Source organism: Camelus ferus, chromosome 17 (assembly GCF_009834535.1).
Source record: "Camelus ferus isolate YT-003-E chromosome 17, BCGSAC_Cfer_1.0, whole genome shotgun sequence".
In the NCBI taxonomy this organism is placed as follows: Eukaryota; Metazoa; Chordata; class Mammalia; order Artiodactyla; family Camelidae; genus Camelus; species Camelus ferus.
This window is the reverse complement of record NC_045712.1, coordinates 42,689,751-42,713,173: the sequence shown is the minus strand read 5'-3', so window position 1 is coordinate 42,713,173 and position 23,423 is coordinate 42,689,751. Positions and strand designations below refer to the sequence as shown.

At 47.7% G+C, this 23,423-nt stretch overlaps 1 protein-coding gene across 1 annotated transcript in view; it reads left to right on the top strand.

The window, feature by feature from the left end:
- ITGA9 (integrin subunit alpha 9) overlaps positions 1-14,345 on the top strand; it is a 315,170-nt gene extending 300,825 nt beyond the window's left edge. Inside the window, exon 28 of the mRNA XM_032459242.1 lies at positions 9,786-14,345. Coding sequence (XP_032315133.1) covers positions 9,786-9,884 — 99 coding nt within the window. The 3' untranslated portion in view covers positions 9,885-14,345. The remainder of the gene's footprint in view (positions 1-9,785) is intronic.
- The last annotated feature ends 9,078 nt before the right edge of the window (positions 14,346-23,423 follow it).

Genomic DNA, 23,423 nt, shown 5'->3' with positions numbered 1-23,423 from the left:
CCTTTAAAAAAAAAAAAAAAACCCTTCCCATTTGTTGTTTGTTTAATCTGCGTGGCCAGATAGATTCTTAATTCTCCCTTTCCTCTAAATCCACCTCCTTCCTGCTGAGGCTTCTGGTCTGTGGGTAGAGAACAAAGCCAGCTCAGTGTTTGGGATCTGAAAAGACAGTAAGGGCTTTGGGTGGGTGGGGTGTGTGTGTGTGTGTGTGTGTGTGTGTGTGTCTGTGTGTGACTTCCTTCTGCCTTTGTACGACCTTTTGAGATGAGAGGAAATGCAGTCCTCTGTGGCTGAGTGCGTGGGACCAGACAGGGACACAGAGTGGGGACCCCTACCCTGTCTCATGGATTGTGTCCCCTCCCTCTCACTCCCTCACTTGGCTCTGCTACTCAGGAGTGTGCCCTGTCCTGTCCTGAGCACACACTTCTATCTCCTTCCACCTGCCACTTGCTTTGCTTTGGTTCTTTTGTGTTTCTTTAAAGAACATGGTTGCGAGGGGGGTGGTTATGGGGTAAGTAGCCAGCACCCTGAGGTCACCCAGCTGTGTGTGATCCAAAGAGCCAGACCTCACCCTCTACCATGGACTGGCCATGAGCGCAGAGTGGTGGCAGTCCAGGGGCCTTAACCAGACTAGGTCACCATAACTGGTGTGGAAGGAAGGGTCTAGAACAGTTCTGAGGAAGCTGGCGAGTGACTGTGTGGGTCAGAACAGCTTTGCTCACCGTCCAAGAGCAGTATTTGATTTCAACTTAATTTATTGAATACTTGCTTAGAACCAAACACAGGGCTAGATGCCTGGATGCCGCAGTGATTGTGACTCTGCCTTGAACAGGGCACAGTGGTAGATGAGGGCACGGGCTTTGCAGGCTGACAACTGGGAACCTGGCTCTCACGCTTGCCAGCTGTGAGGCCTTGGGAAGAGTTGCTTACCCTCTCTGACCCTCAGTTCCCTCCTCTGTAAAACGGAGATCCTGACATCTAGCTTGAGGTGTAGAGGTAACGTAGGCAAAGTGCTTAGCGTAGAAGCCCCCAGTAATAGCCAGAGGACATTTCACAAATGAGGTGTCATGCAGTTCTGACCTTGGCTTTGGTTTGAGTTTTCTAGGCGGGGCAGGGCAGATGGTTATTCCATGCATAGGGGAGAGAAGGTGAGAAAATGAGCAGGGTTTATGGGGAGCAGCATGTGTCACGGGAGGGCAGTCAGGGGCCTGTGATGAGATTATCTGCTGGGTTGTGACCGCCCCGCTGACCAGGAGAAGGGGGCGCCTGGGTCTGAAAGCAGAGCAGTGGCCTGACCAGATCTGCTTCGGGAGAGGGATCTGGGGACAGGGTCGGGGTGAAGGGAGTCACCATGGGGGGATGGGGGCAGGTTAGAACAGGCAAGATCCGATGACTGGTTGGACTTGAGGGGCCAGAAAGAAAAAAGTGGCAGTCTCTCATGTTCTTAGCTTAGACAGTGGATGGTTTCCCTTCAGCAGGGTAAGGAGGGCAGGGTTGAAGTCGTTTCGGAAGAAGAGGAGGCTGGTGTTGGGCTTTCTGAGTGTGTACTGCCTACAGGAGACGAGACGGGGCTTGACTTGCTCCCAGCCACCCTCACCTGTTCCCTCACTGGCCTCGGAAGCTCTCCCTTCGGTGTCCAGGGCTGAACAGACTTTCCTCGGGTATCACAGAGGCATTTTTTCCAATTTCAAAAAAACAGAAATTCATTGACAGCCACTTCAGAGTGAGAGAGAATGTGAACATGAGAGAGGAATCTAAGGCTGCAGGTGTACTCAGATCCCAAAAAAATACGGCTGTGCACCCAGACCCGGAAAGACTCCAGAGACCCAGGCCGCCATCCTCCCTCCTGGCCTTGCTCCCGCAGCCCCTCCCTCTGCTCCTCTGCACACACGTGTCATCCTTCCCTGACGACAGACCGCTTTCTCCACACTTCCCTACGCACAGGAGGAAGGGGTTGCCCCCAGCCCCTCCAAACTTATATCACAGTGACCTCTAGCCACAGACACAGACTGATCCGCCACCTCTGAATCCCAATCCTACTGGCCTGGGAGAGAGACTGTTTGGCTCAGCTCAAGTCAAACGTCCACGACAGTGGCAAGAGGCCGGGAGGTGGCAGGGAGGTCTCAGTAAAGAAGGAGACTAGGCAGGAACCCCAAAGGCATTCACTGCGGCAGAGTTCACGGTTGTCAGTGGTGCTGTTGGCTCCATTATAGGCTTTTGTATCGTACTCGGTAGCTTTCTCTGCCCAACAAATGGCCTCCAAGCTGAGTTACCTTACATCTTACAAATGTATGGGTCAGGAATTCAGCAAGGGTCTGGCTGGGTGATTCTGCTCCACGTGACACCGAGTGGTGTCACACGGCGACATTTACCCAGTGACAGGACTGATCTGCCTCACTTCACAAGACAACTTTATTCACATGCCTGGCCCCTTGGATGGAGGTGGCTGCGAGACTGGACCCCCATGTGGCCTCTCCCTCTCCTTGTAGACCCGGGGCCTGTCCATGTGGCCCTTCTAGCAGAGCGTGCTGATGTTCACACTGTAGCTTTGGCTCTGGGAGAGCATGGTGAGGGCTGCCAGTTCTCCAAAAGGCTGGTCCGGGGCTGGCATGGCATCGTCCCCCATCCTGTGTGGGTCAGAGCTGTCACGTGCCAGTCCAGATTCAAGAGACAGGAAATAGACCCTGCCTCCCAATGGGAGGAGCAGTAAAGAGTTTGGTCATCTTTTACCTGCCCCAGATATGATGTTCAGAAATGTGGGCAAAATCTGTCTTTTCTGTAAAAGTCACTATGACAAGGGACGATTCGCCTAACGGGAAGTTTTGTTGTTGTTTTAAAGTAGATGAAACCTCATCTCTCTTCCATTGTGTCATAGATAAAATTACAATTGAGCTCCTTGGAGGAAAAAAAAAGTAAACCTTGGTGCATTCACCAGAGTAGGCAGTTCTGCTCAGGCAGAGCGACAGTGTGGCAGTCAGCTTGGCAGAGGGAGTTTCTTTTGGAAAAACTTTTTTTTCCTTAAGGGACTAACTAAATATAATGACTTTATAGGACATTGAAAAGGGCAGATGAAATGTAGGATTATTTTGAAGATCTCCATATCCCTAAAACTTCAGCTGCAGACCCCTTGTCAACTCGGACTCCTACGTCTATAACCTAAGAGAGACGCATTATGTGTAGAGGTCTCATATCCCCTGGACAGTCCAGAGCACTGAGATCTGTTGATTAATGGGCCTAATACTTGAGTTAGATGGGAGGTCTAGTTGGTTCTAGGTTATTACCGTATTTCACGTATCCTTCCCTCCGGTCCTTTCAAGGGGAAAGGCCGCTGCGTGGTACCCAGTGCCACTGCTGACCAGGAAACACTTCTCTGGGGCCTTCGACAGGCAGTGTTCAAGTCCTCTTCTCTATCTAGGGCCACATCTCTTGAAGTCCCCTTTGGTGTAGCTCCTGTCACTGCTACCTATGGTTACTTAACATCACCTTGAGCTCATGAGCCCAAAATGGTTGTTCCCAAAAGCGTATCCCGTAAACACGAATCGTGACACAGCATTGGAAACTGAACAGGGCAGCTGACCCAGGGGGGATGGATTTCTTTTTGTGCCACCTGGGTGTGGGGTCAGCATGCTTTACACTTGCAAGCTGGCCGGTGCCTTCCCTCAGCCGACAGTATTGGCTTCCTACTAGGGGGCTGGCTTAGGGGAACAGAGGGGAGCAAGAGCCCTCACTCGGTCTTGAAGACTCTGGGGAAAGCAGTGAAGTGACGGGAGATGGTGGCTGAGCCCAGCACACCCTGAGGGGTGAGAAGGGCTTGACTGGGGAAAGAGCTTGTGTCACCAGCTCCTGGTCCCTCTTTCATGTCACCATGTCACCGTGGTGCTACCAACACCCCACCCTCCCCTGCTCATCTCACCTAGACACCCCTCATAGCGTCGGTTGGCACATGCCCTCTCCAGAGTGGGACTGCAGGCTCCCTGCTTCTGGGCAGACCCTGGGGCCTTGCAGAAGGTCTGCCTGCTGGCATGTCAGGCACTCTCTCGTGCTGGGCGGCAGCAGGCCTTGGCTCTGGCACAAAATCCACAACGAGGGCCCCGAGCTCACCAGACCCTCCCTCAAATACTGAAATGGATCCTAATAGCTCCCCCGGAGCTGGGACGTTAGCTGATCCTAGGAGCCACGATTTAAACTTCCTGTGCGAGGATCACGGGAGCCTGCCAAACCACAGGTGCAGGAAGAAGACTTTGAAATGTGAAACTCTTTGAAGGGAGAAAAACCCAAATGAGTCCCCTCTCCTTGCCTTTCGCTCCTGCCTGGGTTGGAAACTGCTGGGCCTGGGGCCTCTTCAAGACGATCCTGCAGGCCTGTGGATAGGAGAGAGTTTAATGGCTCAGAGGTCGCTTGCCACTTGCACCTTTAACAGGTGCCTTCAGCCCCTCAAGGAAGCCTTTGAGTCTCGCAGTATGAGAGTGGAGGTGCTGGGAGGTTTCTCCTTCAGGAGGAAAAGGCTTATGTAGGGCCCCAGGCTTCTCTCTCCTGCTCTCTACCCCCCATCCCCATTCCCTCGTGCAGTTTGCCAAAACACACAGGCCACCACTCAGTGAAGGAGAACTCTGCTCCTCCTCTACTGCTTTCAGCCCAGGAACCTTTCCCCTCTCTCCTGGGTGCCTCCTTGACAAGCTCAGACGGCTCAGAGCAAAGAGCACTGTCCTTGCATGGCCAGCCCTGTGAGCAGCCTCTTCGCCAAAGGCCCAGGACCCACTAGCCCTCCCCTCTCACAGGCTGGTAAAGAGAGGGGCCGTGGAGTGGATTTGCCACCCTCAGAAGGACCGTCTCGGACAGCCTGGGAGCCCGCTGCTCCCAGACCTGGCTGTGGGCTCGTGGTTTTTATCAGAGAGCCTTACCGCTGACCTCAAACAAAAACACTTAGAAAAATAAATTTGGGAGATGGCTCAGAGGATGTGTAGGTTTGGGCCAATCCTCCCCAGGGTCATCACCTTCCCTCCATCTGGACTGTCAGAGCCCATCCTTGCTTCTCCAGCAAAGAAAAAGAAAATGCACACACAATCACACACATGCACGCTCTTCGCGCTGTCTCAATTAAAACCATGTGCCAGAGACACTCCGTGGGGATTATTTATGTTTGGGAGTAAATATTGGGCTGACGTTGCGGTGTTGACATCTCAAGACAGAGATGTGCTATGTAAATAGTCAAGGAACTTGGAGGGACCCGTAAACAGGAGGTTCTAACTTAGCCCAAAGAAGGAGCGTGTCCAAGGCCTTTGGGATAGCTGCCCAGGAGGCCACCCGAAGGCCAGGAGGAGGGGGTGGAGTTGTGCCGCCACCCCTCACTCACCCCTGGGGGGCTGGGCAGGGGGAGGCGGGTGCTGCAGGCCATGGACCCCAGAACCCAGTCAGTCCCCATTCCTGCCTGGGCCCCGGGCCTCTCAAGCAGCTCCCTCACTCAGGCTATTCAGGGCAAACCTGCTGTTTCCTTGGGAATTTTCTGGCAGCTTTTTGGACACAAGTTTACATCAGAAAGCTGTGAGCCTGTGAGGAGGGCCCCACTCCGCTCCGGGAGCTGCCCTGCGGGGCTGCAGGCCCCTCTCAGGACCAGCCCACGCAGAAAGCCAGAGAGCCCCCTGCTCCCTCAGCTCCAGTTTGGCTCGAGTCTCTCTTCCTGTAGGGTTTCCATGAGTGTTTCCTCTGCTCTAGACAGGACAGTTATAAACAGAGCCTTTTGCCCTTTGAGTGGCAAAGCAAGCCCTAGAAGGTTCCCGAAAAAGTACAGGAAAACATGGACTCTCATGGACTGGCCTGGAACCGAGTGGGGAGCTGCTGAGGGTCCAGCTTAACTCATCCCTGATCACTGCCCGGCTCCTTCGGTGTGGGCTCGGCTGGCTGAGAAGATGTAGGTTTGCCCAGCCTCTGGGGGTTTCGCCAGAGTGACCACGAGCGCCAGTGAGCGTGAGTGCAGGCCGGGGGGAGGCCCTGCTGCAGGAGAGGAGTGTCTTTGAAGTCTTGATTTCTCTTAGTGTTTCACAGTTAAGAATTCTTTATACTTTATCATATATCCATATTTTAATATAAAAATCGGAAATTTAATTTTCCAAAAAGTCTTTGAGAAAAATGGACAGCGGGCAAGGACTCTGTGCCCCGGGCCTCCTTCATGTGAGGGCTAGGTATACAGCATACGCCCCACGGGCTGCAGCCCCGAGTTTGCCTTGGGGACCAATATAAAAAGCTTTCACTGTGTTTCAGGGCAGGAAGAGGTCTGAGAATGCCACAGGTCTGTTGGGCAGAGACAAAGACTGGGGGTTCAGAGCCAGGACAGGACTTGCCCTGTTGCCCTGGGGGAAGTTAGTTGGAGCACGAGCAGTCCTCCAGGTGTCCTATGCAGCACCTCCCCTGTACAGCCCGTCTGAGCAGGGTCTGTGGCACTGGGCAGGCCTGGCGTGACACAGTTGTTTGGGGACCTTTGCTTGGTGCACCCAGAGTCTGGGCTTTGGGTTCTATGTCAAAAGCCAAAACCAGGCTCTAAACAGCGCAAAGGTGATATTCTCTTTTGCAGTACAATTAGTTTGATCATGTAGGAAACAGTATTAGGTTGACAGAGCCACCTCTAGACTATATGACACCTTTGTGGGAACTAATTAATGAACAGCGCCCCTTCCTCCAGAAGCTTTACTTCCATCCGTCGGAAAAGTCAGAAAATCCGGCTGATTATGTCAGAAAGAGATACTCGACTGCCACCTACTGGAAAACAGTTGTAATAAATTTACAGGCCTATAATATCTGTGATGAGTGGCACCCACCCCCTCTTACGCAGTGCACAGCCTGCACTACTGTACCCAGCACTCCCGAGCCATGAGAGTGGACTGTGTTTTAAAAAATGGTCTTTGGGCTCCAAAGAAGGAGGGCAAACATTAGTGGCAGCTGCAGCCTTCCATCAAAGAGACTACACACAGGTTGTGTTGGGGACCAGGCTCTCAAGACCCCACAGTGTTGGAGTGGGGAGTAGAGTTTGCAAGGCTCTTTCTAAAAGAAGCTCTACAGTTACTGCCAGCAGGGGATGTTTTCAAGACTAATGCTGACCCCACTCCACTTGAGAGAAAAGAGTTTGCATCTGGATGCCTGCAGGAGAGGACATGCCTTCACTTTGTGGGTAACAAGTAAAACACACATAACACTTGCGCTCCGGAGAGCGACCTGTGAGGGTAGTCCAGGTGCTATAAATCCTTGCTAGACTGCACACTCTCTTATCGCGTCCTCATGCTAGCACAGCTATGAGAAAGTGAGCCGATTTTTTGTCCTCCTTAGAGATGAACAAGAAAAGTCTGTTCGGGGGGAAGAATATAGCTCGATGGAAGAGTGCATGCTTAGCATGCACTAGGTCATGGGTTCGATCTCCAGTACCTCCGTTAAATTAAAAAATAGTATTAAGTAAATAAACCTAATTACTTCCTGTCCAAAAAGTCTCTTTTCAGCAGGACCAGGCACAGGGATGCTCTTTCCCTGTCCCTGATGGGACTTGCTGCAAAGCCTCATGGTACAGGGCGTGGACACAGGAGTATTTTTGCCATTTATCACTGGTGCTAAGTAGAGGTGAGATACAGAGCTCTGGAGATAAAAAGCACAAATCCTTAGGAATCCTGAGACAAATGTGAAGAATGATGAGGGAGCAGACACTTAAAATTCTGCCTGATTAGTGCCACATAGAGATACATTACTTCTCTGGACTTCAAGTATGTAACCCGAAATTATGGAAACACTACACTCTCAGCAGGCAGAGTCCTGTGCTAAAGAATCTGTCCTGCCACAACTTCACCTTTAAAGAAGGATATTTCAAGCAGTAACTTCTGAGTTAGATGTTTCTATTAAGTCTTGGGTTGCTTTCCTGGCCTTCTGTGGGTGTGCTTTGAGGACAGCAGCAACAACCTTTTCCTAATTATCCAGAGCATTCAGACCAAGTCCCCTTTCCACATCCTTTGCAGAAGGGAGAAGGTGGCAGAGATTTAAGGAGAGAAAAGTGTATGTGTGGAGGTGTCAGAAAGTTGGGTTCTGACAGATGGGGTCTTAGGCGGAGAAGAAACCTCCAGGAATGCTAGAAACTCAATGTCTGGGTACAAAACTGGCCTTGAGGATCAGCGCTCAGGACACAAGACTCTTGCCAGCTGTTGTAAGAAAGCTTCTCTCCCCCAACTGCCCCCACTGTCAGACTATACCACTTTCCCAACTCCTCTCAAAGGGAACTCTCAGGACTTCCTTGGCAATGTGGGTGGAGGTGACCAGCACTATCTTGGCAGCTCTCCTGACAGTCTACATCTTCGGCTGGGCCAGAAAACCTCCCGCGGTGGGTAGGAAGATGGTGCAGCAAGATTGTGGATACTGACCTCATGGTAACAGAGTGTGAGAACAAATGCAAAGACAAAGGAGTCTGACTTGCCCACAAGCCTGGGTTTGCTTGATGATTTGTTCAGGGCAGGTTTTATGTGTGCATCCTCCGTTGGCAGCAGGCTGCAGAGGTTGCTAGTCTCAAGGGTCTTCAACATGACTATGGGAATTACAGACTAATGACAGTGTGACACTACAAACCCGCAGCACAGCACACCTCCCAGCAGCAGGCCAAGTGTGCAGGTCTGTCTCAATTCCCCTATCCCAGGGGATCAAAATGAGGATTTGATGGCAAGCCATTTATTCTGGAAGTGATCTGAGGAAACACTGATAGGGAGCCAGGGAAACCAGACAGGGCAGGGAAGGAAGCTAATAAAAGGTGTGTTACCAGTCTGGTTACGACTACACTCACGTTCCACAGGAAGCACACACCTCAGGGTTTCACACCTGAGAAGAGAGGGAGGCTGGGGTATTTGTACACCTACTCCAGTCAGTCATGTTTAAGGGCAAAAGCAGAGGCCACTAGTGCTGGTTAGCACAAGACAAGAGATGCCAGGGCTCCCTGAGCGTGGGAGAAAAGGGCCGCTTTGGACTACAAAAAGTTGCTTTTATATGGCAGAAACGCCAGCACTGATTGTGTGAGAAGAACTGGGAACTCATCTTACCGTGTGGGAAAAGCCTTAGATATCGGAAGGAGAGGTCTCTTCAGAACTAAGCTAAAGGAAACTGGCATCATGGATCAGGAGGAGATGCCAGTCCTAGGGGGGTGCACGCTGCCAGCTGTATGCACGGCAGCCTGAGGGTCACAGGTCTGAGAGGAAGATCGAGAGGAGAGCAAGGGAGGCTGCAGACCTGCAGACACTTGTAAACGCCTGTTGTGTGAGAGCAGCACGTCTCAGATTATCCCACAATGGCTACTATCTCTGAGAATATTAGTAGGTGTATCAAAAGCCAAATAAGCTCGGGAAACGTCCTGTTGGTGATTTTCTTAATCCTTCGCTGAGGGTTGATTTGGTCCTTTACTGTTCTGCCGTACATTACAAATCTCTTCTGGAACAAGTGTATCATTTCCAAACTGCTTTGGCCATGAAACCTCTTTTACTCCCAAATGCCTACGAATAGCTCAGTAACTAGTGTTCCCCAGCACACGGTTTGGGAAACACCCCACCAGAAGCACGTTACGAGGAAGAAACTACTTACCGTGAGCTAGCCGGCTGGAGGGACCATGCCTTTTGAAAAGTGGCTCCACGTCATGCTTTTGCTCAATCAGTCTAATCTGAGGAGCTCTCCGAGCCTTCCCAGCACTGTGAGTGTAGATCACACCAGGCTGCTTTGGAGTCCAGACCATCCATTGCTCGGCATCTCTAACCCGGCCTCTCCTCTTTCTGCCTTTTCAGATGGGCTTCTTTCGCAGAAGGTACAAAGAAATTATCGAAGCCGAGAAGAACCGGAAAGAGAATGAAGACAGTTGGGACTGGGTCCAGAAAAACCAGTGACCTGCCATCCCAGTCACGTGGCCCAATCGTCCGCCTGTCGTCCTGATCTTTGTATCTTCCATATTTGGAAGAAAGAATCTTCTCCAGATTTTTCGGAGGCCCCACTGACGCTGTTCTCGCCCTCACTCTTTCAAGCCCAGGTGCCAACCTGAGGCAGCCACTTCGGCCAGGTCACCTGACTGGAAACCATCACCACCACTTCCTTTGAAAGCTGAACTCTGAACTTGGGGAAGCAGGCTGCGGAGCCCAGCAGTATTTATGGATGCAACGTGCGTGGTCAACCCTCAGGGGAAAACTGTTACCTAAAAGTATTTTTATAAATATAAGCCTTTTATACTGATTATGTCTTTATATTTGTATCAATGTTTTATTATTTCTATTAAATGTTTATATAATTCACTCAAGCACTGATATCTGGCCTGAAATCTTGGAAATCCATGTACCTTCATGCAGATGTTAAGGGATAAAGATCTTATTGTACTTTGGAACTTGCTGTTAAAAGAGACTGGTGGATGAAATGATCTGAAGAAACCTTGTGTGATGAATCCACCGAGCGGGCGGTGCTGTAAATCAGCTGTGGCCGTGGCCGACTCCTAAGACGTTTCAAGTCTTTCTTGCCCGGCGTCAAGTGTGAAGTAATGTGCTAAAGACCTGTGGGTGTTTTTTTCATATGTACCTTTCATTGGAAGATTCCCAACAGGAATTTGGATGAAAAAACCTGATTCCTGAGGTCTGCTCTGCATCACCTTATACAGCAGACATCTCACCCTCCTTCTACTTGGATTAGGAGATGAAAGCTTGGAGTCATGCCAGCGGGTCATCTGGTAAACCTCAGAATGGCGTCCCATCTTGGACATCGTGCATCAGACTCCACACGCCACAGGGACTAAATCAGTGCCCACCAAACAGAGACTTGTGTCTGAATGTTGGGATGTGTTGCCTTTTCATGGTAATTTGAGTCCAGAGGTCTCCATTTCCCCTGTCGCTCCTCCTGTCCCCGTTAGTGGTAATTGCAAAGTCCTTCCCAGAGATGACCATTCAACCCATCTTATTTTTTTAAAATCATGTCTTAGGTGGGGTTCTTAAGAAGTAGACCCTGAGACAAGGATTTTCATGCAGTGACTTATTAAAGAAGTGTCCCCAGGGCACATCAGTAAGGACATGAGGGAAGCAGGAAGGGTGGGGGAGGAAGCCAAGGAAGAGAGCCATGTCAGGGCAGGTCTCGTGGGAGGAAGCTTCAGCCTGATCCCGCAGGGGGAGCTCTGGAGGGTCAGTTGTCCCAGCCCATAGCAAGGTTGCTGACCTTTCATAGCCTTTGCACTCAGCGGAGCTACAAACCTTCTGCTTTCACTTCCTGTTGGCAAAATGGCCCCAGGAGCTCAGGCGCAGTCCTCAAAAAGAGAGCTCACCCCCAGCCTGGGAGGCACACAAATGATGCAGAGGGATCTGGGCATGGTGCTGATGTCCTGGCCTGTCCCTGCGCGTGTTCGTGCTGAGCGCCGGCCTTCGCTATCCAAGCTCTCTGTCTGACTGTGTTTATTACCAGGCACACAGCGCTGCCCAGATTTGAGTGCAGTGCGATTCTCTGAAAGGGCAAGGAGGTGATGGATGTAGCGTGCTCAGCACCGCGCCTGGCCGCCAGTGAACCCTCAATAACTCTAGCTGCTGTCACCGCTGCTGGAAAACCATCTGGTGTGACAGAGAATGTGCCTAAGAGCAGGGACCGACAGAGTCCTTAGTGACTTATCCCAGCCTGCTCAAGCCCTGGGTGCAAACAGAGGGCATTGGATGGGAATGAAACAAGAAATAAGACCAGGGGTCTTTCTTTTCGGGCTTTGTTAACTGCGAGCTAAAAATGTTGGGAGCCTGTGAACGTTGTTGAAAAGACACAGAACTCGACTTCGGGGGAGACAGGTTTTTCTATTACACATACTTGGCTAATACTTGCAAACAGATCTGAAGTTTGGGCAAAATTATGAGGGTTCAGGGAGGTCGTGAACCTGGCAGGGAACACGTGTGTCTTATCATTTCTTATGCAATTGACTCTGAGACGGGAAAATACACGATGCATCCAGCTTTCCTTGCTGGTGAACGTGGAAATAGACAACAGCCAGAGGGGCAAGGGCATGAACTAGGCTGGTCTTAGAATGAAGTCAGGAATGTCCCTTCTCACAGAGGGATGGAGGCCAGGAGGTGACTACAGGCAGATGCAGGCCAAGAAGCCAGTTCTCAGAGTTCACCGATGAGCTTTATCAAAAGTAGTAAGCCCACTCTGTCCTGAGCTGGATTTTAGTCACTCATGTCACAGCTATCTGTGGGGCCGGGGCTGTGCACCAGGCTCTATGCTAAGTGCCAGAGGTTCCCCGGGGGGAAGCACACGTTCCCGCAGTCGAGCGTAGAGCCCAGATTCTTTTACAAGCCCCCTTTGCAGCTTTTCCTTCGATGAACTCTTCCTCGTGGTGTCATGTGGTCCTTCAGTAAATCGTTCAGGATTCTTAGGTGGTAGGCCTGGGGCAGCTCCATCAGTGGCTTTGGCCAAGTGCATGAATGGTCACTGACCAGCCTCCTGCAAGGGGTGCAGACGCATGGGTGACAGTGTAGCAGGGTGACTGGCAGGCCCGCGGTTCCACCAGCCAGAGGGGAAAGCCTCATTTGGAGAAGGGCAGGCTCCACGGGCAACCTCAGAGCTGGTGTCCGTTTGCTTCTGGATGATTGTGAATGGTGGACACACACAAGTGTTCGCGTACCCGGGAGATGACTAAGATGTCATAGGGCAGCTTTTAGGAGAATTGTGCTTGGCGTCCCCCGGAGCAGTACCGGCGGCCCCTCTGGACCCTGTTTGGGGAAGGGTGGTACCTCTGCTTATCTCGTGATGCTGAGTAGCAGGCAGGGCTGCAGGGACTGGGAGTCACCAGTGAGCACACTGAGAGGTAGAGAAGTCAAGCAGGTTGTCAGCACTCTCCCAGCTCGGGCAGCTCTGAAGGCCTCGACAGGCTCTCGGGGAGCAGACAGGATGGGTTGGTGTGTCTCTGTCACGTCTCCGGAAGGTTCTTTTAGAATTCCACAGTGAGTTCCAGTTTCCATCTTTCCTGCTTCTGTGGGCTCACTGTGGAATCCTGTACCTTTAAATGTGCTTCAGCTTTTAGTTGTGTATTTGCTAGAACTTTAAGCAACTGTCAGAAGGATTGAGGTGCTTTTTAAATATGAAAAAAGGACCTTTGTAGAAATGAAGTGAAATAATGCCCCCTTTGCAAAAATGACTATCTTATGCTAAGTTTGCACAGGACTCAGGAGTTTGGAACATCCTCAGAGTGGGCCCTGGACCTGTCACAAAGAGGCCATGAGGGTTAGGAAAGAGGGGACACCAGCAGGAGTGAGTAGGTCCAGTGACTTTATGGTGACTGACAGGCACATGTCCGGAATCACTTGCTACTGAGGTCACTGAGGCAATTCTTCAGGAAAATTCCATCTGCATCACCAAGTCCATCAGCATTCGGAAGTCTGGTGAGCTTTGTAGAAAATCCAATACAAAGTCCTCCTTCACCAAGTCATAGGTAGCCTTCAGCCCTAGGGCCAAAGACAAGGAGGTTAAAAAAAAAAAAAAAAAAAAAAAACCCAGCAGACCTCCTGGAAACATCCAGGACCTGTTTCCAGTGTGGACGTGTGGTGGGCCCCTGAGGTGATACGATGTGTGCTGTGTGCTGCCCATGGAACTGTAGCATAGTCATTTTAAAAAGGTGGTTCACTTTTATGTTTGGGTAAGGCTTCGTGCCAGGTGAGTGCAGGTACACACGGGTTACACGGAAAACCTATGCCTGATGAAATGTACACCTGAATCAGATCTCCCCAAATTCAGAGGCACTGCAAAGAATTGCTGTTTGGGAGAAATGGCCCTTTAGCAGATAAAAGGAGGAAAGTGAGTGTCATTTAGAAATGTTCCAAGCATGCAGAGTTTTAGTCTATGCTTTTGTTTTGCTGTATAGATCAATAATATCCATAGTGGACAATGTGTTCTGAAGCAAAGAATGGCTGAAGGGAGGAGACAGAGGCAGTTGGGCCAAAATGAACCTTGTAGAATGTCTTCTGGTTTTTCAGCACGTTAGGGAGATAATGAACAAATGTCCCACGTGGTGCAATGCTTTAGAGCACAGTGACCTAGATTTCAGACTTTGTTAAGGTTTTGCAAAGTTGTAATGTGCACGATGTGACTGGCAGAGTGAGTTTAAAGGCTTTAAGAGTGAATTCATTGCATGGCAGGCACCCACGCGAACGTCACTTCTAGAACGTGACTCATGCATCCATGGACGGTTCTGTTGAGGAATTACGGTGGGAGGGGAATTCCTCTTCACGAAGTCACGTGTATTAAAGTTTATGCAGTCACTTCTAAATCACTTGCACTGTTTGGGAAATGCAGGTTTACAAAAATACGTGTTTGGAATAAAAAAAAATGGCTGCAAATGATTCAGGAGTTTCGTCTAATTTCTTTGCTCACAAAGAACTTGAGCCTTTTTAGGATGTTGGAGATGGGGTTTCTATGTAATAGACCATGAGCATTCAAAGAGCACGTGCAGGTCCATCTAATTGTGTATGAACAACCCAGTCAATATGGCTGAACTGTCCCCGGTCTTTGGTCTCCATTTCCATCACCCCCGCCTTCTCTGGGCATCACCCATCTGCCTAGGGCCACACCTGGGACCTTGGTCTTATTACGATGATGTGCCCAAATTAAATGGGGTGATTCCTCTTTGTTAGCAGACTGCTTCCACGTGCGTCTACCAGTCACGAAGCATTTTCCGGGAAGCCTTTTGGTGGCATCCTTACACATTTATAAACATTGTGTTCTCTTAGATTTTTCATCTCCTCCATCTGTCTTGTTATGTCCCTCTTCTTGTCTCAAATTGTTGTTCATTTGTGTGTTTTCCCCTACAAGAGACCAACAAAGGTCTCCTATTTTATTGGTCTCTTCAAGAACAATACTGTGGCTCCACCAATCGAATCTACTGGCTTTTGGGTTTCATTTCATTAATTACTGCTTTTATACTTATTAAGACTTATTTTTACTCCCCTGTGGTTAAAATCCACATACATACATACCACAAAGTATACAAGGAGGTGTGCAAAGATACCACGGGGTTAAAATGGTTGTCTTTAAGTAGGTGGGATTGGCAGTGTTTTTGCTTTGTGTTTTGTTTTGTTTTTACATGTCTGAATTTTAGTTTTCTACAGTGAGCATGTATTTCTTTTGTAATAATGAAACGGATGCAAATCATTTTTTAAATAAAGTCACATCTGGGAGAGTATGAATTGCTAAGCCAAGAGCGATCCCAGTTGTAGGTCTGGAAAGGAAGAGATTTGTTTGCAGCAAAGAGCACTGATAAGCCTGACACAGGACAAAGGCCCAGTGAGAAATTCCAAGCTTTTTAATTCCGGATGCTTCCAGGCTTAACCAGACCTGCCACCATCACTAATGCTAATTAAATACGCTTCTCTAGTGTTGCCCCGCCTGTTTTCTGTAAGCCAGGAAAAGACCTTGACAAATCAGAGGAATCAAGAGATACAAAATTAAGAGGAAGAAAATGGCCAATTAGTAAAGTCTGCCTCCCCTTCAACTGGGAATTTTTCAGTCCACGGATTACCTCTGGTCCTTAATATCTGTCTGTTCATCAGGGTACTGTGCTTAGTAATGGAATTAGTGGGAGGGCTTAGGTACAGCTCTGTCTACACTATCAAGCCCATTGGCAGCTGTCCGCCAGCAAAGTCCCCTGACCCTGAGATCATGTCCATTCATCCTATGTAACATCCAGCTCAAGTGGATGTGACAAGATATCGCCAGCTCTGCGCTGAAATCTGAGGCCGTGCTGTCTGGGGCTGCTGCCAGACCGCTGCTTCGCCTCAAAGTCTAGCCCAGATCATTGTGTACTTTATTTGATATGATTCTTCTATAATTGGAAAAATACCTAAAAATTAAAACATCTCAATAGAGGTATAAGTACTCCTCCCCTTTGAAGACACCAAATAGATGACAAGCTCGGGGCATTTTTCAAAGGAGCTTCAAGAAACTTTTCTTCTGAGAAATGGCAGATTCGGTAAAAATGAAATCCTCTCCACTGTGACATCTATTCAGGACCCACTTGATTAGTGAGGAGAATATTTGGCTCCATATAATAGAAAAATCTAAAATAACAATGGTTTAAACATGCTGGAAGTTAGTCCCTCTCTCAAGTAAAAGACCAGATGTGGGCCATCAAGTTCTGGAATACAGCTTCATGGATGATCAGGATACCAGCTCCTATCTTGCTAGGCATGTGGCTTCCATCCTTAAAGTTACCTCGTGGTCCCAGATGGCTACCAGGGTACGAGCCATTGTGTCCACATTCCAAGCCAACAATAGAGGCTGGGGGTAAAATGTCACATGCCCCCTCCCTTTTAACTAGCCTTCCCAGAAGTCCCATCCAACACTGGCCAGAAATTAGTCATATAAATGCACCCATCCACAAAGGAGGCTGGGGAATGGATTATTAAGGAATAAGAGGAGAATACGTATCAGAGGTGGCCATACCCACCTGTATAAAATACTCAGAATATAACTGCCTTAAGTCCTAAACACGTACCCTTCAAATTCTTAAGCCTTACTGGATTTGAGCAAGAGAAACACCTTTATTTGGGGTCGGAATCTGGGGTACGCAGAGTTGGTTAATCATATTCGTGTCCACACAAAGCCCTCTCTTGTTTTGTTATTTTTCTCCTTTATCCTGCCTGCCTCCCCACCACCCCCACTCACTTCCCTCATTCTCCCAGAGGCACCAAGTCTAGTGAATTGAATACATGTCCTTAGAAAGGTATGTACATAGTAGTATTTTGTGTTTCCCTTAAATGGTATGGAGCCTGAAAGCTCACACTGTGTTCTAGTTTTTGAGGATGTGTTCATGTTGCTGTGTTACATTCTACTTGTTTCCACCGCATTTTACTTCTCCAGCCCCTCTGAAGGAGACCTTTGACAGTGTTCATCCTCCTGCTACAAATGAACGTTCTCTCCCATGCCCCCTGGTGGACCTGAGCTAGAATCTCTCTTGGTACATATTACCTGTGTTACATGTTAAGGTGGCTACATTCTTGTTTTGCTAAGCACTGCCACATTCTCTCTAAAATGACAGCACGGTGGATGCACTCAGCAGCCGTGCATGTTCCTGCATCCTTGCCCAGCACAGAATCATCTGACTTTCTTGTCCATCTCATGTGTACAGTGTGGTACGGAGTTGAGTCTGAATGTGTTTGACAGCCAGACGCATGCGTCTCTTCATGTTCTTATTGGTCGTCTGGGTTTCCTCTTCCAGAATCAGTCTCTCCTCCTTGAACGCTCTCTCCATGTGATTTCCGGAATAACGCACCCACCACCTCCCTGGCCACTTCTCAGCCTCCTTTGCTGGTTCCTGCTCTTCTTCCCAGCCTCTTGATGTTGGAGGAACCCAGAGCTCGGACCTTGGAACTCCTCTCCATCTGCCGTCCTTGGAGATCCCCACTCAGGCTCCTGGCTTTACAGGTCACCTCCAGGACCCAGACGTGTGCCTCCAGCCGCACCCTCTCCCCTGAATTCTAGACTCACCTCTTTCTGTTTTCTACTTTCTGGGTTGTTGTTTTCTTTCCCTGATGATTCTCATTCATGGTACCTTGTTTCATTGTGTGACTAGTGGGATTTTTTTTGTTGCTTGGTTGATTGTTTTTTTTTTTTTTTTGTCAGTCTGTATGGGTTTTTTGTTTGTTTGGTTTTTTTAACTACTAAGGGCTTATTTTCCTTGGAAAATTATTTGCAGTAATTCTTTGAGAGAGAGGATGGAAGTGCGTCCCTATAGAGAGCATTTGTTTTTGTCTCCGCCAGGCGCCAGTCTGGGACCGTACGTTGGGGTCTTGTGGGTGACTCCGTGTTATAAGGCCAGCGTGTGGTCGTTACTTCTCAGCGGTGATATTTCCATCACCCCCTGCCCACCCTGTGCTCCGCTCAGCACGGAGGAAAGTCTCCCCGGTTGAGTACCGGTAGGAACGGAGTTTCTGTTTGTCTGACATTGAGCTGGTGGCCCTTTGGGCTCCCACATTATGGGCCCCGGAACCTTGCAAGGCCATGAAAACCAAACCCCAGCTTTGTCAGGTTGACAGCTGCTCGGGGCTGAAGTGACTACAGTCCTCCACTTCCTCCCTGCTCTGCCACCTTGACTCAGACTTCGGCTTAATGCTTTCACACTCTGGTCGTCTCTTCAGTGCTTCTAGGAGCATGCTATTTGAGAGAGTTTATTCTTCGTTTTTAATATCTTGGTTGTTGTCAGAAGGCTCAGTCTACCCAATGGACTGGGAGCCTGGATGTCTATTTTCTATGTATCTAACTTTCTCATCAGTTTGTGTGTGTGTGTGTGGCATTATTATAAACATTTCCCAGCATACAGAAAAGTTAAGAGTTTTGCGGTAAGTCCCTGGATGCTCAGCATTTAGGTGTCGTCCATCAACGTTTTACTATACTTGGTTTATCACAGATTCCTCTCTCTATCCCTTCACGTGTCTGATTTTTAGGCATCTCAGAGTAGCTTGCAGATATTAGGACGTGTTCCCCCGTGTGTCAGTTGTTTTTTGTATGTTTATTTGAATTGTTTGATCCAGTTGTATTTTTCACTTCTGTAAGTTCCATTTGGTTCTTTTTTTTAATCTATGTAGTCTCTCATCCCTGCACATCTGTTTAAGCTTTTATTTTTTAAACTATGTTAATTTAATTATTGTATGACGTGTGTCTAGCTGATGTCTTTTGTTATTATTATCAGTTTCTCAGTCGTGGTGCCTTGTTCCCTTTGTGTTTTGCAATTTTTGTACTGTCCATTATTTGTTTTTCCTGAGAGCTTATCTATGGGAATTCGAGTTCGTTTCCTCCAGGGAAGATTGTCATTTGCGTCTGCAGAATGGCTGAGAGAATTAATAATGTGGGACTGTTTTAAACTAAATTCTTGCCTTGAGTTTTTTCAGACCACCCAGGGAGTGTGTAGGCAGCCTGCAAACCAATGTTAGAGCAGGAGCAAGGTTATAAGTTCTCTGGGGAGATGTTTTTTCTCCTCTGTTCAACACCAGGCTTCTAGGTTGGCTATTTTTTTTTGGTGTATCTTGGGGTGGGGCAGTGGCAAGTTTATTTCTCATTTAGCTTTACACTGATGGTACAGTCTTTCGCTGTCCCAGATTCAGGAAGGGAGAGACCCCTTTCAAACTGTCCTCCTTGAGTGATTCCAGGACTGTGTCTCCAGTGCCCATCTCCCCACAATGCTAGGAAAACTCATGCCCAAATTCTCCAACTGTCTCCAAGACACAAGACGACTTCAGCACTCTGCCCACCACCCCCACCTGAGCTCCCACCTGAAATGAGAGCTTAACCTGGGTATGCCTTATTTTCTTGGCATTTTGTCAGTAATTTTTTTGAAAGAAAAATTATAGTTCATCTTGCACTTTTAGATGATTTCCACAGAAAAGTCAGCCATGCTTTCAGAAGTCTGTATTTTTCTAATTATTTGAAATATATCATAGTTTTAAATAATCTAATAAAAAGAACAATCTAGTAACTTCTTCCTCTCTCAAGTAATTGTCATGTGCTGTATTAAGAATTCAAGAACTCAAACTCTTAACATATGCAATAACTGATTATATGAGATACTGAAAGCAAGAAGATGAAAAGTTCTGTACAACATTGATGCAAGTTACTTATTCCCTCTGAGTTTTTCATTTCATTTGATGTACCTTTGAGTTGAAGTTTGTATTAAGAACAGTGCTGTTAATGTAGCTATTGGCAGTAACCATGTGCAGTGAAACTCACTCTATACTATACTTGTGATTGTGCACTGAAACTTATATGACCGTAAGAGCTGATGGGAGTAACTATAAATTAAAATCCTACTTGTCAGTGTTTACTACCAGCAGCAATAATTATTAGGATCTATTTTCACGGTGCTTATGTGTCCATAGCAAGTGTTGTAAACCCAGATTTACTAGAAATGTCTACGAAGATTGGGATCTGGCAAGATCTATAAAATCAGACAAATATATGATCTTTCTCTATACCAAGCTGAGAAAGTACACCCTAACAGGAGCCAAATAATTTCTTGAGTGCTCCCTGAAGCCTCTTGAGACAAAAATAATAGTAATAATAATAATATTTACCCAGGACCATGAGGACCGGGTTGCTCTGGGCCTCTGAGAATGAGTATGCATCTTAGAATGCCAGCGCCGTGCGGTGCGATCTGGCTCCTGTGCGGGATTGTTCTCCGGCTAGTGGGCTGAGGGTCAGCTCTATGAGAGGTCGGGCAAGGGCAAGCACAGGTGACCTGAACGGCTGTGTTTTCATCCCAGATCATCTCTCTGACTCTCCATAGTCCCTGCTAAGTTAGCTCCTTCGCATGAAACATGGGAGTAACAACATACACTGCACAACCCGACTCTAGTGATGGTGTAGCTTCCTAAAGGGACTGTTTATTCCCTGGATAGGAGATGCTCTGACACTATACATTAATCATTAAAATATTTAGTAAGTCCTTCCACAAGTAAAATACAGACTATTTACCAGCCTCTTCTGAGACACAACCACCATCCACGGCCCGTCCTTATAAGCCTTCCCTAAGATGAGCAAGTATCTGTCATGTTCTCACGCTGTGTCCAGACCTGCTGGTAGGCGATCACATGGTGCAGTGGAGGGCTGTGGTTGAGAGGGCGAGCTCTTGATTTGGGCAGATCATGGAGAGGACACCCAGCCGGAGAGAAGTGCCCAGGAGCGGGAGAGCGCTGCACCCACGAGGGCCCCGGGGGACCAGGAAGGAGCCCTCGACGCTGGAGAGCCAGCCCCACCACGGGCACCACCCTGCTGTGCCTGTCCTCTCCCCTAAAGGGTGGGCTAGCAGCCAGAGGAGCCCTGGTCAGTGCTGAGGCCATGCCCACCACCACCACCACCACCCTGCCATGTCTCAGAACCTCGTTTATGGGGCCTTAGAAAGAAAATGAGCTCAACCGGGGCCCCTAGACCACACACACAGGGAATAACGCAGCTGCATGTAATCACCATCGTGCCGAGGACATGATTCAGGAATGTTTGCTTGGATGATTCCGGCTGGAGTATGGATACTTGGGTATCATGTGATCATGGCTCTTCTAGGCTTTCGTAACAGCAAAATCTAACATGTATCAGTTACACCTAGAATCTGCATCTTGGACTTGTCGCCTACTCTGGAGATCCCTCCCTCGCTACAGGAATTTTTTCTTTGGCATCCCTGAAATTGCATGCCTCGAGCCTCTGCTCGAACATTCTGATTGATGGAGCGTTCACATTACTTCCCCACCCCACGGGGTCAGTGCTGCCCCAGCCTTGGAGCTCTGTCTCCCCAGCCCTCCCAGCCATCTGTGTCAAGTCCCCCTTTTTTAAATGATGGTAAAATACACATATATGATTTACCATTTTAACCATTTTGAAGCACACAATTCAGTGATATTAAATACATTCACATTGTTGTGCAACCATCATCACCACCCATCCCCAAAACTCTTTCCATCTTGTAAAACCAAAACTCTATACCTGTTAAACACTAACTCCTCACCCGCCTCTCCCTCCAGCGCCCGGCAACCACCATTCTACTTTCTGTCTTTATGATTTTGACTGCTGTACGTACCTCATGTAAATGGAATCAAACAGCATTTGTCTTTTTGTGACTGTGTTCTTTCACTTAGCATAATCTCCTGAAGCTTCACCAATATTGTAGCCAATGTCAGAGTTTCCCTCCTTTTTAAGGGTAAATAATATTCCATTGTATCCATATACCACACTTTGCTTATCCGTTTCACTGGCTGATGGACCCTTGTGTTGCTTCCATGGTTATTGTAAATAACGCTGCTGTGAACATGGGTGTACTAATATCCCTTTGAGACCCTGATTCCAGTTTTGTTGGATATATATCCAGAAGTAGAATTGTTGGATCATATGGTAATTCTGTTTTTAATTTTTTGAGGAGCCATCAATCTGTTTTCGTCAATGACTGTACCATTTTACATCCCCACCAATGGTAGGGGTCCAGGTCCTCCACATCCTTGCCAACAATTGTTTTCTGTTTGTTTGTTTGATAGTAGCCATCCTAACGGGTATGAAGTGGTATCTCATTACAGTTTTGATTTGCGTTTACCTAATGATTAGTGGTGTTGAGCACCTTTTCATGGGCTATTTGTTGTTTGTGTATCTTCTTTCAAGAAATGTCTATTCAAATCCTTTGTCCATTTCTGAATTGGTTTGTTGTTGCTGAGTTTCAGAAGTTACGTATATATTCTGGGTATTAAATGCCTATCAGATATATGATTTGCAGATACTTTCTCCCATTCTGTGGTTGCCCTTTTAGTCTGGATCGTGTCTTTCGACGTGCAAAATGTTTTAATTTTCATAAAGTCCAGTTTGTCTATTTATTCTTTTGTTGCCTGTGCCTTTAGTGTCATATCCAGTAAATCATTGTCAAATCCAATGTCATGAAGCTTTGTCCTATGTTTTCTTCTAAGAGTGTTACTGTTTTTAGTCTGATATTTAGGTTCTTGATCCACTTGGGGTTAATTTTTATGTACGTTGTTAGGTAAGGGTCCAGTTTTTGCATGTGGATTTCCAGTTTCCCAGTACCATTTGTTGAAAACTGTCCTTTCCCCCATTGAACGGTGCCCTTGTCAAAAACTAGGTGACCATATATGTGAGGATTTATTTCCAGGATCCTTATTCTATTCCCCTGGTCTTTGCGTCTATTTTTTCTTGTCTCCCCAAAACTCCCAGACATCTGTCCCAACTCTGCCTTTAAAAATGAAATATCTACTTTGTCTCCATGACAGCACTCAAAGCAGGTGAAAAGAGCTGCTATATAACCTACAAAATTTGTCTTTCCTGCATAAAGGAATCTCTAGTTTCTAAAACTATTTTTACGACAGTTTCCCCATCCTGTACCATCTCTGACATAAAGAAGAAGATAACTGTCAGCCTGCAGTGAAGCCACCCCTGAAATGTCCCTCCTTGCTCTGAGCTGCCAGCATAGCATTAATTCAGTAACGAGAATTTTTGTCTGTGTCTTACAGGCAGCTTTGCTGCCGTGCTGACTCCCATTAAGGTTGTGGGCAACTCCTAGGTATTTTTTAATTCTCTCCTATAAAAGAAAAAAGGAAAGTTGTTCCCCATGCCATGTGTTTTAATTCTGAAAATATTTCCAAAAAGTGTAGACAATATTATACCAAATGCCTGGGAACCTACCACCACTTTGTCACACTTCCTTCAGGTATTTCATTGGTTTTTGGTTTTTTTTTGTCACACTTCCTTCAAGTATTTCATTGGTTTGTTTTTTTTTTTAACTTCTCAGGAAATAATTATAACCTCACAGGCAGTTGAAAAATAATATAGAGAAGTCTCAGGTACTGTTCACCCAGCTTTCCCCAATGGTAACATCTGCATAACTATAATGTATAACAACATCAAAAAGGAGAAATTGATGTTGGCACAATCTGTGGATCTTA